Source organism: Myotis brandtii, unplaced genomic scaffold (genome assembly GCF_000412655.1).
Source record: "Myotis brandtii unplaced genomic scaffold, ASM41265v1 scaffold350, whole genome shotgun sequence".
Taxonomy (NCBI): Eukaryota; Metazoa; Chordata; class Mammalia; order Chiroptera; family Vespertilionidae; genus Myotis; species Myotis brandtii.
The window spans coordinates 2,357,018-2,370,545 of record NW_005363468.1 but is presented as its reverse complement, the minus strand read 5'-3'; the positions used below and the strand labels follow the sequence as shown (position 1 = coordinate 2,370,545).

Below are 13,528 nucleotides of genomic sequence, written 5' to 3'. Positions count from 1 at the left end.
CTCTGTCTCTTGCTCCATGACCTGCACTCACCTGTGCACACGCCTATTTCCTCTCCATAACCACAGGGTTCAGGGCAGTGCAGACCCCACACACAATGGAGTGCAGCTGGGAACACGAGCTAAGCTAGCCAGATGCTGGACTGGACTGGGTTTTCATATGGAGTAGAAACTCTGGGCAGTGGCCTTAACCCTGGCCCTGCTGAAGATATGACTGGACTTTTTCCATGGTGGATGGGACCTTGGAGGAGAACCCCCTGAATTTTACATCATCAATAAAGTTTTCCATGAAACCCCATCCTCCTCAGGAAATTATTTTCCCCATGGCACCCCAAGAACTCCACTTCTGCTGATAACAAATTCAGTGGCTTTTAGTACATTCACATCTATAAGTGCACTGATCACCTCTTACCTAATTCCTGTTTGTCTAATTTTTTTATTATTAAAAAAATGGAAAAACAAAAATACAATTTTCTTTCAATAAAAAAGTCATCTGATCCTCATGCAGTTATATTGCAGAATGTGAAGTCCATGATTTTAGAACGATGGTAGCAATTTACCAACCAAGTAATCAGTTTTCACACAGTTTCAATAATTGCAGCAATTTCCTTGAACTGTCTGTAGAAATTCTGGAAAGGAGAAAAATAATGTTAATTTTGCTTTCAGAGATAATAATATCTGACCACCAGAGGCTATATAACATTAAGATTATATTTGAATGTGATATTCTGAACTATTATTGAAGGTTACTCTGAGGAAAAAAAGAGGCATAATTTGGTACTATAAGAAAAATATTGCAGAGTTGGATAACTAGCACATAACTAAACTTTTCAAAAAGTATACAAGAAAGTTCTTTTGAGATCACACAAGAAAGGTTTATTAACTAGCCAGCACTGTCTTAGACACTGAAGATTAAAATAACAAAAAATGACAGGTTGGTTCCCAGGCCTCAAATCACTTTACATCTAGTGAAAGACTGCATTTCAGGGTGATAGGGGCTGTTTTGTTTCAGATATGGATTCAATTGCAATATGAGAGACCCAACATTGACAATGGCTTAAATGGTAGAAGCTTATTTTTCTTTCATTTAAAAATTGAGCTAGTCTGATAGTTCTCCTGTAGAAGTCATCTTCTTTTTACAAATTCAGATAAGAAAGGGATCAAACATATTCTGTCTTCCTTCTCTTCAACCTGCCAGGAAGTAGGGAGGCAAATTTAAAATTTAACCTCAGCAAAAATGATTTACACATTTGCCTTTCCCTTCTTTTTTAGTTTTAACTCTCTACTGGTACTTAAGAGTGTGTTTTGTTTTAATTTACATGTAAATTGATTATGGAATGAGAAGGATGTGACTATTTCTTTCAAAATATATACCGACTAGAGGCCCGGTGCACGAAATTTGTGCCCTCTCGCAGTCCAACACCCCTCAGGGGAGATCAGGCCTAAGCTGGCAGTTGGACATCCCTCTCGCAGTCCAGGGTTCTTGCAGTCCGGGACCCCTCGCTCCTTACAGCCCGCATGCAGTGGAAGCAAGAGGCTCCTGCCACTGCTGCTGCACTTGCCAGCCGTTCACCTGGCTTCTGGCTGATCAGCACTCCCTCTGTGGGAGCACACTGACCACCAGGAAGCAGCTCCTGAGCTGAGCATCTGCCCCCTGGTGGTCAGTGCACATCATAGCAACCAGTCGTTCTGGTTGTTCCGCCATATGGTCACTTATTATATAGACTAGAGGCCCAGCGCACAAAATTCGTTCACCAGTAGGGTCCCTAGGCCTGGCCAGTGATCAGGGCCAATCTGCGGGGCCATCAGGGGATCCCCGCAACTGCCAGTTGGGGCCTGCTGGCTTAGTTCTCCTGTAGAAGTCATCTTCTTTTTACAAATTCAGATAAGAAAGGGATCAAACATATTCTGTCTTCCTTCTCTTCAACCTGCCAGGAAGTAGGGAGGCAAATTTAAAATTTAACCTCAGCAAAAATGATTTACACATTTGCCTTTTCCTTCTTTTTTAGTTTTAACTCTCTATTGGTACTTAAGAGTGAATTTTGTTTTAATTTACATGTAAATTTATTATGGAATGAGAAGGATGTGACTATTTCTTTCAAAATATATACCGACTAGAGGGCCGGTGCACGAAATTTGTGCCCTCTCGCAGTCCGAGACCCCTCAGGGGAGATCAGGCCTAAGCTGGCAGTTGGACATCCCTCTCACAGTCCGGGGTTCTTGCAGTCTGGGACCCCTCGCTCCTTACAGCCCGCATGCAGTGGAAGCAAGAGGCTCCTGCCACTGCTGCTGCACTTGCCAGCCGTTCACCTGGCTTCTGGCTGATCAGCACTCCCTCTGTGGGAGCACACTGACCACCAGGAAGCAGCTCCTGAGCTGAGCATCTGCCCCCTGGTGGTCAGTGCACATCATAGCAACCAGTCGTTCTGGTTGTCTGCCATAATGGCCGCTTAGGCCTTTATTATATAGACTAGAGGCCCGGTGCACAAAATTCGTTCACCGGTAGGGTCCCTAGGCCTGGCCAGTGATCAGGGCCAATCTGCGGGGCCATCAGGGGATCCCCGCAACTGCCAGTTGGGGCCTGCTGGCTGGAGGCAGTTCCTGCATTGAGTGTCTGCCCCCTGGTGGTCAGTGTGCGTCATAGTGACCTGTCATTCCACCGTTAGGTTGATTTGCATATTAGGGTTTTATATAGGAAAACTTCAGTTGGCTGGGCCTAGTCTATGCACCGATAGGTTGCCTGTTCAATTCCCAGTCAGGGTACATGCCTGGGTTGTGGGCCTGGATCCTGGTAGGAAGGTTTGTGCAGGAGGCAGCAGATTGATGTTTCACACTCATGTCAATGTTTCTCTCTCTCTTTCATTCCCTTTCTCTTCTCTCTGTAAAAGTCAAGGTCAAAATTTCAGCTACAAAAAAAGATATAAATTGAAAGCTCAAAGAATGTTGCCAAGGTTTCAGTCCTGTAATTTGACTAGCAGGCTCTGTTTTCCTCATTAGATGTTAAGCCATGTAAAAACTAACTTTAAAAGAGTTGCCCCATTTGTGTGTGTTTTTCCTATGAGAAAAAAAAAATTCTGCAGGTGGAATCAGAGCACATAAAGGCTACACAGAAAAATAAGAATTAGACCAAGATCCTGAATCATAAAAAGAACTGAAATCTATATTCTCTTTTGAAATTGAAGGGGTTCTTATATTCAGTTAAAGGCTACTCACAAATCACAATATACTATATTTATTTCCTTTTTAATGAAGTCCTAATTACTTTAAGATATTAATTAATTAGCATTATTAATGCTGAATCTGTGACCATTCTTTTTCGTTCTAAAGCAGAGATATCAGTTTTAAAAGAAAGAAATCAAAAGGAGGAAAAAACCTTAAAATGTAATTTATAAAATAGAGCTATCATATGATCCAGCAACCCCACTTCTGTTCCAAAGGAAATAAAATCACTATCTCAAAGACATATCTGCACTCCTATGTTCATTGCAGCTTTATTCACCATAACCAAGGTATAGAAGCAACCTAAGTGTGTGATGACAGATGAAGGGATAAAGAAAATGTGATATATAAAAATATATACAATATGAGTATATTTATACATGATATATAAATGTATATACATACATTCACAACAGGATACTATTCACCCTTAGAAAGAAGGAAATCCTACTATTTTGACAACATGAATGAACCTACAAGCCAGAAGACACAGAAAGACAAATATTGCCTGCTCTCATAGTAACATGCAATCTAAAAAAGTGGAACTCATAGTAAGAGAGAGTAGACTGGTTACCAGGACTGGGGAGTAAGGAAAATGTGGAAATATTTGTTAAATTACAAACTTTCAGTTATAAGATGAGTAAGTTTTGGAGACATAATGTACATCATGGTGACTACAGTTAATAATAATGTGTTATATGCTTGAAATTTGCCAGGAGAGCAGATCTTAAGTGTTCTCATCATACAGACACACATTAAGTGAGGTGACATAGTTTAATTAGCTTGATTGTGGTAATCATTTCACAATGTGCGTATAACCAAAATATCACCTTGTACACCTTAGATATATACAATTTTTATTTGTCAATTATACCTTAATAAATCTGAGGGGAAAAAGTAAAAGAAAAACTCAAAAGTGGCTTATGAGAGGTTTTTCTTAGGAGTACTAACTGCTGTGAAGATTCTTATCTGTTCACTCAGCTTGAAATAAAAAACAAACAAAAACAAAACCCTAAGACCAGTTAAAGTAGTTAATGACAACACATTTCCCTATATGTACATTTAAAAAAAAAAAGTAATTTCTCATCTACCCTCTTTTTTCTTCCTTCCTTATAGAAAACAGGTAGAATGCTAATATGACCTACAGGACTCCAAATATAAACAATTCAGATACTCAAATCTCTAGCTAACAGAACTAATCATCAAGTATTAGTGTTCTGATCTCCTTTTTATAAACATTATTAGTCAGAAGATTCAAGGTTAACTCTATTAAAAATAAGACTCATTTAGCTCATCATTCTCAAATATTAAACTTAAAAAGAATAAAACAGTTAAAAGCAAAGTAAATATCCTGCCAGAGAAAATGAAAACTTTCTAAATATATTACAGAAGACTACTATGAAAGTGATCAAATGTTACAGTATACAAATTCAGCATATTATATTGAAAACAACTTATCAAATTCCCAGAGAAAACAAATTCAGATCTTGTATACTAATAAATAGAAAGCACATCAAAACAGTTGTAAATAAAAACAATTAATATCCCCCTTAAGAAAGATTTTATACATAATGTTAAGCAGCAATGACAGAACAATGAGCTACAATTGACTGAATTAAATCACAAACCTGAAACTGTGGAATTGTCATTTCAAAAGACTTGGTCTTTACTTGGCCTGAATGATCTGCCACTTTTAGCATCACTGCAACATAAGGATACTTAAGTGATCTGCAACTGTCTGAGCTCACAGCCATACCCAGTTTCCACTGAAAATCTACAAGCTGTAATGAAACAGTACAAAACAATACATTGGTAATAATATTGCTCTGAATTCAGATATTTATTTAATTTTACTGCTCTCACATTCAACTTTTGTCAATCATAGTTAAAGAAAATATCTTTATCCTAATATTGCTGGAGGAACAACCACCAAATGAAAATGGAGAGGCAATAGGGATATAGACAGAGTTAGAAAACAATACTGTGCCCTAGTCAGTTTGGCTCAGTGGATAGAGCCTCTGCCTGTGGACTAAAGGGTCCCAGGTTCAATTCCTGCCAAGGGCACATGTCTGGATTGCGGGCTAGATCCCCCCCACCCCAAGTAGTGGGCGTGCAGGAGGCAGCCAATCAGTGATTCTCTCTCATCACTGATGTGTCTTTTCTCTCTCCCTCTCTGAAATAAAAATAAAAAATAAAAAAGACTATCATAATTACAAAAGGAAAAACAAAAAAATCTCCACCAGGTGTGTATTGAAAGTAGACGGAAGATGTGGCAGTACTAGTTTTCCTTTAATTTTGCTTCTGCATTTAAGGGGCCTCCAAATGCTCTGGTGTCTCTTACCTCTTTTCTATTATGTATGCCTTCCCCCATTCCATAACCTAAAAGTCCTAAAATGGAGAATGAGTTATATACCCTTTTCCTATTTGACTGAGGCACACATGGGAACCATTCCAGTTTCTTTCCTCACCATGGTCCTCGACCTGAAACCTTGCATTAGCATAAATACTGGGTGATAGGTGGTTTTAGATTTCATCACCACTGTTGATGGACACCTGCCAGGTGATGTGCTATGCAATTTAAATGTTTAAATGCCTTACTGAATCATCATAACATTATAGGCTATTATTTCCATTTTGCAGATGACACACAACTGAATTTTAGACAGCCTGGATAATGTGCACAAGGTCACATATTTCTAGAATCAGAACTTGGACCAAAGTCTGTTTGACTCCAAAGATTACATGCTTATTGACTACTGGCTGCCTCAGTACTTTTTAGCTAATTCCTGGCAATGATTGTTCAGTGTTGCTATGGCATAAAACAAGATTGGATAAATGCAGCTCTTAATAATGACTCTAACATATATGACCCTGGCTCAACCAGTGTGGCTCAGTGGTTGAGCATTGACCTATGAACCAGGAGGTCATGGTTCAATTCCCGGTCAGGGCACATGCCCGGGTTTCTGGCTCAATAATGATTCTCTCTCATCATTGATGTTTCTCTCTCTCTCTCCCTCTCCTTTCCTCTCTGAAATCAATAAAATATGTTAAAAATAAAAATTAAAAGTAAATAAATAAAATATAAGGCCATGAGTGGATGAATTAGCAGGCACTCACAAAAAAAATACTTGTCTACTGACAGATACCTTTTGCTACCAAATTAATGCTTACTGTGTAAAAGCTTTGCTTGTTAATAAATTTCTTTTTAAAAGGTGGGATTGGTGTGAGGACCAAAATTTCCTTAACTGGCTTTGGACCAATCAGCTATAGCATTAAGGTCAGGTCGGTGCTCATAAAAGGTTAATGAATTTAATAAGTAAAAAGATTGTATAGGTACATTTTAAATAAAAGCATCCCACACAAAAACAGAAAAAGGATAGTAAGTATATAACAAAAGAATTACCAATGAATAAACATATAAAAGGGAAACAGGGAAATGCAATTTTAAACCACAATGAAATACCACTACACACCTACCAAAATGGCAAAATTTTAAGTCTGACAATTCTAAGTATTAGGAAAAAAGGTGTATCATATGCTGTTGATGGGATTCTAAATTGGGCCAATCTTTTGAAAAAATGGCTTTACCTAGGAAAGCTGAAATTATGCACGCCCTGTGGTCCAGAGATTCAACTACGAATACAACCTAGAAAACTTGTGCATGTGTACACAGGATATCAGAATCTTTCTGGTAGCTTTATTCATTATAGCCCTAAATTATAAATAACTCAAATGTACATCAGTATTAGAATGGACAATGAAATGCAGCGATGAAAATTAATGAACTTCAGCTACACTTAACACCAAAAATGCTGAAACGAGTAATATTATGTGATGAATTCACTTAACTTGAGAAACAGGAAATATAATAGTTTAGGAATGCAAAACTAGATGGCAAAACTATGGAAGCGACAATATGATTATCACAAAAGGACAGGAAGGAAGGAAGAGGTTTGATTGCCAAGGGGCATGTGGTTAGACTTCCAGGACTGGTAATGCTCCATTTCTTGAGTTTTGATTGTAGTTACACAGATACTCAAATTTAAATTACTCTTTTTTTTATAACTTTATGAGATGAAGGTTAACTAAATTTACTGTGGTGATCATTTCACAATATCTGTATGTGGAGTCATTATGTGGTGTACCTTAAACTTATATACAGTGCTCTATGTCAATTATATCTCAATAAAACTGGAAAAATTAAAAATTCATTAACCTGTCTATATGTTTTGTATATATGTTATTTTGCACATATAGCAGAGTGGGATATAAGTCAGTGAGGTCCTGGTTGAAAAGAGAAAGTTATTGTAGGCCTGGGTGATCAAGAGAAAACGCTATAGAAGGGATAACTTTAAACTCAGTTTGAAGAATAAAAAGAACTGAAATTGAGAGGAAAATGTGCCTTATTTATATATTCCATAAATACACGCCTACCAAAGAATAAGTGCCTAATAAATATTAAGCTGAACCAACCAGAGATAAAAAGAAAAATAAATCTGGTTAAGGAAGAACATATTTACCTGTCTTAAACTGGAAGGCTTTTATAAGGAAGTTTGGAAAATAAAGCCAAGAAAGGTGATCAAAAGGCCACTAATTCTTTACAAATTATATGAGTTTTCAGAGGTTTCCAAAATACTCTCAGATACTCTATCTTATTATGGAAAACAATCTATCATATAAGTCATTTAAACTTTTCCTGTAGGCAATAGGGACTCACAGAAAATGATATAAAATAGTGTATTGATTAAAAATATTCATCTGGTGGCAGCAAAATACAATACAAGTATAACGTTTTAAATGCCTGAACGAAGGTGGTGACAGGTAGGATTGAGCTGAACCTCTAAAGAATGAATCACTAGGTACTGATGATTATCTACACAGTTATGGGAGATATCAAAGAAAAACAACTATAAAAATGTGAGCCCAGATGACTGGGAAAATTCTGATATCATGTATCAACCAGGACTTTATATATTTTAGGTACAAAGGTATTACCAAGAAGTAAGAAGGAACATCTAAATAAACATGTTCAATAAGTGGCTAAAAATCCAAGAACACTATTCAAGGGGGTTCATGATTAGAGACAGATATTTTATATCAGTTCAATGGTGATGTCCAAAAATATAACTAGATCCATTTTAAACTTATTCATCCTATACAACTCCTTGGTGTAAGAAGTTCCATTTTTTATTGTCCATAGTAAAATGGTAGAGTAAAACATTGCTTATGTGACTCTCAAAGCCTGAAATAAAACTCTGAATCATCTCAAGCAGAAAAGCAATTAAGGAACACAATGGTGGAATCCGCTGACAATTACAATGGTGAAACTGGCAGGTGAGAAAATGAGAACTGCCATTCAGACACTTATTGGGCCAAGTTAGTATTCATGGGTTAAAGACAGCTGGGGTTAGGTTTATGGGATGAGAATCTCCCAAATTCTAAACTGAACACTTAAATGAAAATTAAACGCAAACCTTCTAAAAAGTGTAGTTTAGCCTTAAATAAAAATTAAGTGCATAGGATATTTAAAAAAAAAATCAAAACAGAGCATACATCACTATGTAGAATATTAAGAATGAAGTAATGTAGCCTTAAAATTCTTATAGAATGAAGAAAATAATTTACAAAGAAAAACGTTAGTAGGGAAAAAAACATCTTGAAGTAAAATGAATACACAGAAGAAAAATAATCAGAAAGCAAATGTAGAGTAAAAGAGTAAAATTGATGAAGATAAAACTGCTAAAGACAATTTCGGTTTAAATTTCATTTTTATTTTTCAAAACACAACCCAGGAGAAAATTAGAAAAATAATCATTCACAACTCCATCCTGAAAACTATTTTCTTATTCCTGTGCCCCCATTTCAAGTCTTTATCTGTAATTTTTATAGCTAGAGTCACAAAATAGACATTTTTATGTTCTCTTCCTTTTAAATCGATGTTTCCAAATGGAAAGAATGTTAAGTGTTCTGCACACATTAATCTCTCTCAAAAGTGCTATGAGGAAATGACTGATTAAACAACTCATCCAAGGACACAAAACTAGCAGAGCTGGTATTCTAAACCAAATTTGCCTGAGTCCAACAGTAGCCATTAGCCAAATGTGGCTATTTAAATAAATTAAAAATAGAATAAAAAATTCAGTTCCTCAGTTGCACTAGCTATATATCAAGTGCTCAACTGTCACATGAGGCTAGTGCTACCACAACAGACAGTGCCAATATAGAACATTTCCATCATTGCAAAAAGTTCTATTGGACAGTACTGTGTTAGACTTGTATTAACATATATGTGGAAACTGATTAAGGCATGAGTGATTAGCAATTTCTACTTGAGAATTCATATTGGCTCTAGCTCAAGTAAACATCTGCTAAGTCACCAGCTTCCCTTATCTTGTTTAATGGCACCTTTCTCTATACTTTGCTTTATTTTCCTAATAGCACTTATCATCACCTTGAATTATCATGTTTATTTATTTATCAATTGTCTCCCAAAGGAAATACAACCTTCAAGAGAGCAGGAGCATTATCAACCTAGTTTAGTACTGAATCTACTGAATAATACCTGGTACAAAGTGAATGTTCGAATAAATATTTATTGAGTTAATATGTTTAGAACCTCTGTTAGTCTCCAAAGATAGCTTCTAAAAATTGGTATATGTACATGATGCTCCTCACATCAAGAAATGGAGCTTAGCCGGCCGGTGTGGCTCAGTGGTTGAGCCATCGACCCATGAACCAAGAGGTTATCAGTTCAATTATGGATCAGGCTCAATTCCCATTAGGGGGCATGCAGGAGACAGCCCATCAATGATTCTCTCTCATCATTGATCTTCCTATTTCTCTCTCCCTCTACCTTCCTCTCTGAAATCAATAAAAACATGTTTGTTTGTTTTTTAAAAAAAGAGCTTATTTTCCCTCTGCAAGAACCCGAGCTGTCCCAGCAGAATATGGCAACAGAGACTTTCTGGAATCCTCAAGCATGGGCAAATCAATAAAAACATGTTTGTTTGTTTTTAAAAAAAAAAAGAGCTTATTTTCCCTCTGCAAGAACCGGAGCTGTCCCTGTGATTGCTTTGACCAGCAGAATATGGCAGCAGAGGCTTTCTGGAATCCTCAAGCATGGGTCTTAGGAGAATCGGAAGTGTCTGCCTCCTTCTTCATGGAACTCTGGCTCTTGGGACTCTGCCTTTTGGAACCCAGCCACCATGATGTGGACAGCCATGTGAAGGAGAACCAAGTCACTCCCATTACCAGCTCTAGCTGAGCTCTCAGCCAAGGTCATCACTGAGCCATGTGAGTGAGTCCTCTTGACTTCCGGCCCAATTAGGCTCCTAGATGACTAAAGCTGTAGCTGAAACGATAGGGAGTAGAAACTACAACTCAGCTAAACCCAGTTAACCCACAGAGTCCTAAGAAATAACAGTTGTTTCAATTAACTTAAGTTTTGGGTAGTTTGTTATGCAGCAATAGATAACTAAAATAGAGCAACTGGCAGAAAATAACTTTATCAATAAGCTTATTATAATCTATGATTTACCAAAAATGTATTCTCATAACTATATAATCTGAACTACATTAGTTTATAGAAATTTTAGCAAATACAAATAACCAAAAAATATAACAGGTAACCAGTTACCTCTTAGGTGTTAATACACCCAGTAAAAATAATACAAAAAAAAATAATCTTTCCCATTAAACACATTCACTACTAGTGCCCCAGCAATGCCAAACATATCATCTTTCCTTAAAAATGTTTTTTATCCTCATTTCATTTCTACTGATGGCCCCTACTTTCCTAGTGACTCACATTTGAACTGTAGTCAACTTTGATTTTTCTCTCCCCCTTACTCAAAACATGTATGAATTGCTAAGTACTAAAATAAAATAAAATCTTGCCTTGAATTTCACTGAAGCCTCCAAATTAGTTTCTTCTCTATAGTCTTTCTCGGCTCCAATCCAGAGTACAGACTCCAAACACTGCTTATAGATTAACAAATTCTAATACAACTGGTCCAAACCTGTAAAGTCAGCTGCCCCAAGAGCTAGTTACCAACCATTTACCTAGCACTAAAGTCATGTCATGGAAATCCTGAAGAGCTTTCCCACTTGTACTCACACTGCATCCCTTCTTTAAATTAACTTTCAACCTTTACAGCTTTCCTCATGCTGTTCATGCCTCTTGGCATTCAACTCTCAAACATCTTAAAATTCAAAACTCCTCTCATATGCTACCCATTCTGTGAAGTCTTTCCTGATTTACTCAGCCTTCCTATGAATGTTCTGTGTCACTTCTTATACCCTAGCACTTAGAACATGTTGCTGTGTATACCAGTCATCTGTGGGTGTGTTTCTCTCCCTCATTCACTGTACTATAAATGCCTTGAGGGCGGCTGGTACATCCAACACAATACACAGAACAAAAACAGTCACACATATACACTGTAAAAAATTTAAGTCATTATTTCTTATATATAGGAAGAGGGAAAATGGCACTAGGTATTGTGTCAATATAACATATTTCTTTTCATTTATACCATAAAACTGGCAAGAAAATAAATAAAATGTGGCAGCAATAGGAACAATCATTCATCAACAAAGAGTTCTAATTAGACATCTATATTACTTCAAAAATGATTCTAATTATCAGAATATGAAGTAACAGATACTCTTAGACGTCTAGTGCCAATACATAGAACAAAAACAGTCATACATTTATGAAGCACCATATACACTGTACAAAATTTAAGTCATTATTTCTTATATATAGGAAGAGGGAAAATGGCACTAGGTATTGTGTCAATACAACATATTTATTTTCATTTATACCATAAAACTGGCAAGAAAATAAATAAAATGTGGCAGCAATAGGAACAATCATTCATCTACAAAGAGTTCTAATTAGACATCTATAAGAGTCATGAATTACTTCAAAAATGATTCTAAATATCAGAATGTGAAGTAACAGATACTCTTAGACCTCTAGTGGTGGGCAGTATAGCACCACGGTTTGTTAAATTTAATAAGCACAGATTCTGAAGTCAGACAGACAGGAGTTTGAATCTCAGACTTTGTAGATATGACTAAATTAAGAATCCTGAGGTGAAGTGTTTCCTGGATTAGCCATGTGGGCCCAATGTAATCACAAAGTCCTTATAACAGGGAGGCAGGAGAGTCAGTCAGAGAAGGTAACATAATGGTGATAGCAGCAGAAAGAGAAGCGACAACAGCAGCAGACGTTAGAATGATGAGCTTTGAAGATGGAGGCCGAACTCACAATCCAAGGACTGTGAGCAGCCTCCAGCTGGAAAGGCAAGAAAACAGCTCTCCCCAAGAGCCTCCAGAGGTCCACAGCCCTGCCAACACCTTGTTAGTCCTACAACACTAATTTTGGATTCCTGACCTCCAGAACAGTAAGATAATAAATTTGTGTTATTTTAAAAAACAGCACTCCCCTCCCAATAAAGAGGTTCAAATTGTAAAACCTTATAATCTAGTATAATCCGTGTGTTTCTCTCCCTCATTCACTGTACTATAAATGCCTTGAGGGCAGCTGGTACATCCAACACAATACATAGAACAAAAACAGTCATACATTTATGAAGCACCATATACACTGTACCAGTATGATTCAGTTTCAAGATATCTTACTCAAATAAAGATGATTCAGTGTAAGTGAATGGATAAAATGAGTTACGAAAGACTGAATCCAAGTGCACTAACCCAGTAACTCTGAGCAAAGCCAGACAAGAGTGTTGATTACTGTCTCTCTGAGTTCTCCCTACCACCCAGGAATCCTCAAAAACAACAAACAGCAAGATCAACTGGAGACAAATGACACAGGGCAGTCAATGGTCATCTCTCAGCCCCTTGTATTCTCATTCTTTCTCATTTCATCTTTTATAGTATTTTGTATGGACCTGGGTGACTCCTGACCTAAAACAATATCGTTTTAGTACTCTTCTTCTGGGAAGTGTGTTATAAGTTATTTGTCTAAAAACAGTTTATTAGCTAAAATAGGATAAGAACACTTGTAACAAAGAAACAGGATTAAGATATACCTAAGAATTCGAATTCTTATTCTTAGTATAAATATATAGGGTGTCCCCCCAAAAATGCATACACACACTTTGAACAATTATAAAGGCAGTGTTTATTAAAATACATTTCATTTTCAAAATTGAGCTATCAACCCTAGCCAGTAGGGCTCAATAGATAGAGAATCAGCCTGAGAACTAAAGGGTCTCGAGTTAGATTCTGGTCAAGGGCACATACCTCGGCTACAGGCTCCAGCCCTGGCTCTGGTCAGGGGGTG

General features: G+C 37.0%; 1 protein-coding gene across 2 annotated transcripts in view; it reads right to left on the bottom strand.

Moving 5' to 3' along the window:
* The window catches only part of COMMD6 (COMM domain containing 6), a 16,277-nt gene that overhangs the window by 1,629 nt on the left and 1,120 nt on the right, over positions 1-13,528 (bottom strand). The window contains exons 3-4 of one of the 2 annotated variants that reach the window (XM_014544086.1): positions 4,845-4,997; positions 562-626 (exon numbers count right to left, since the gene is read on the bottom strand). In XM_014544086.1, coding sequence (XP_014399572.1) covers positions 576-626; positions 4,845-4,997 — 204 coding nt within the window. In that variant the 3' untranslated portion in view covers positions 562-575. Of the gene's footprint in view, positions 1-413; positions 627-4,844; positions 4,998-13,528 lie in introns of those variants that run through there. The other variant, XM_005871627.2, reaches the window with a different exon arrangement.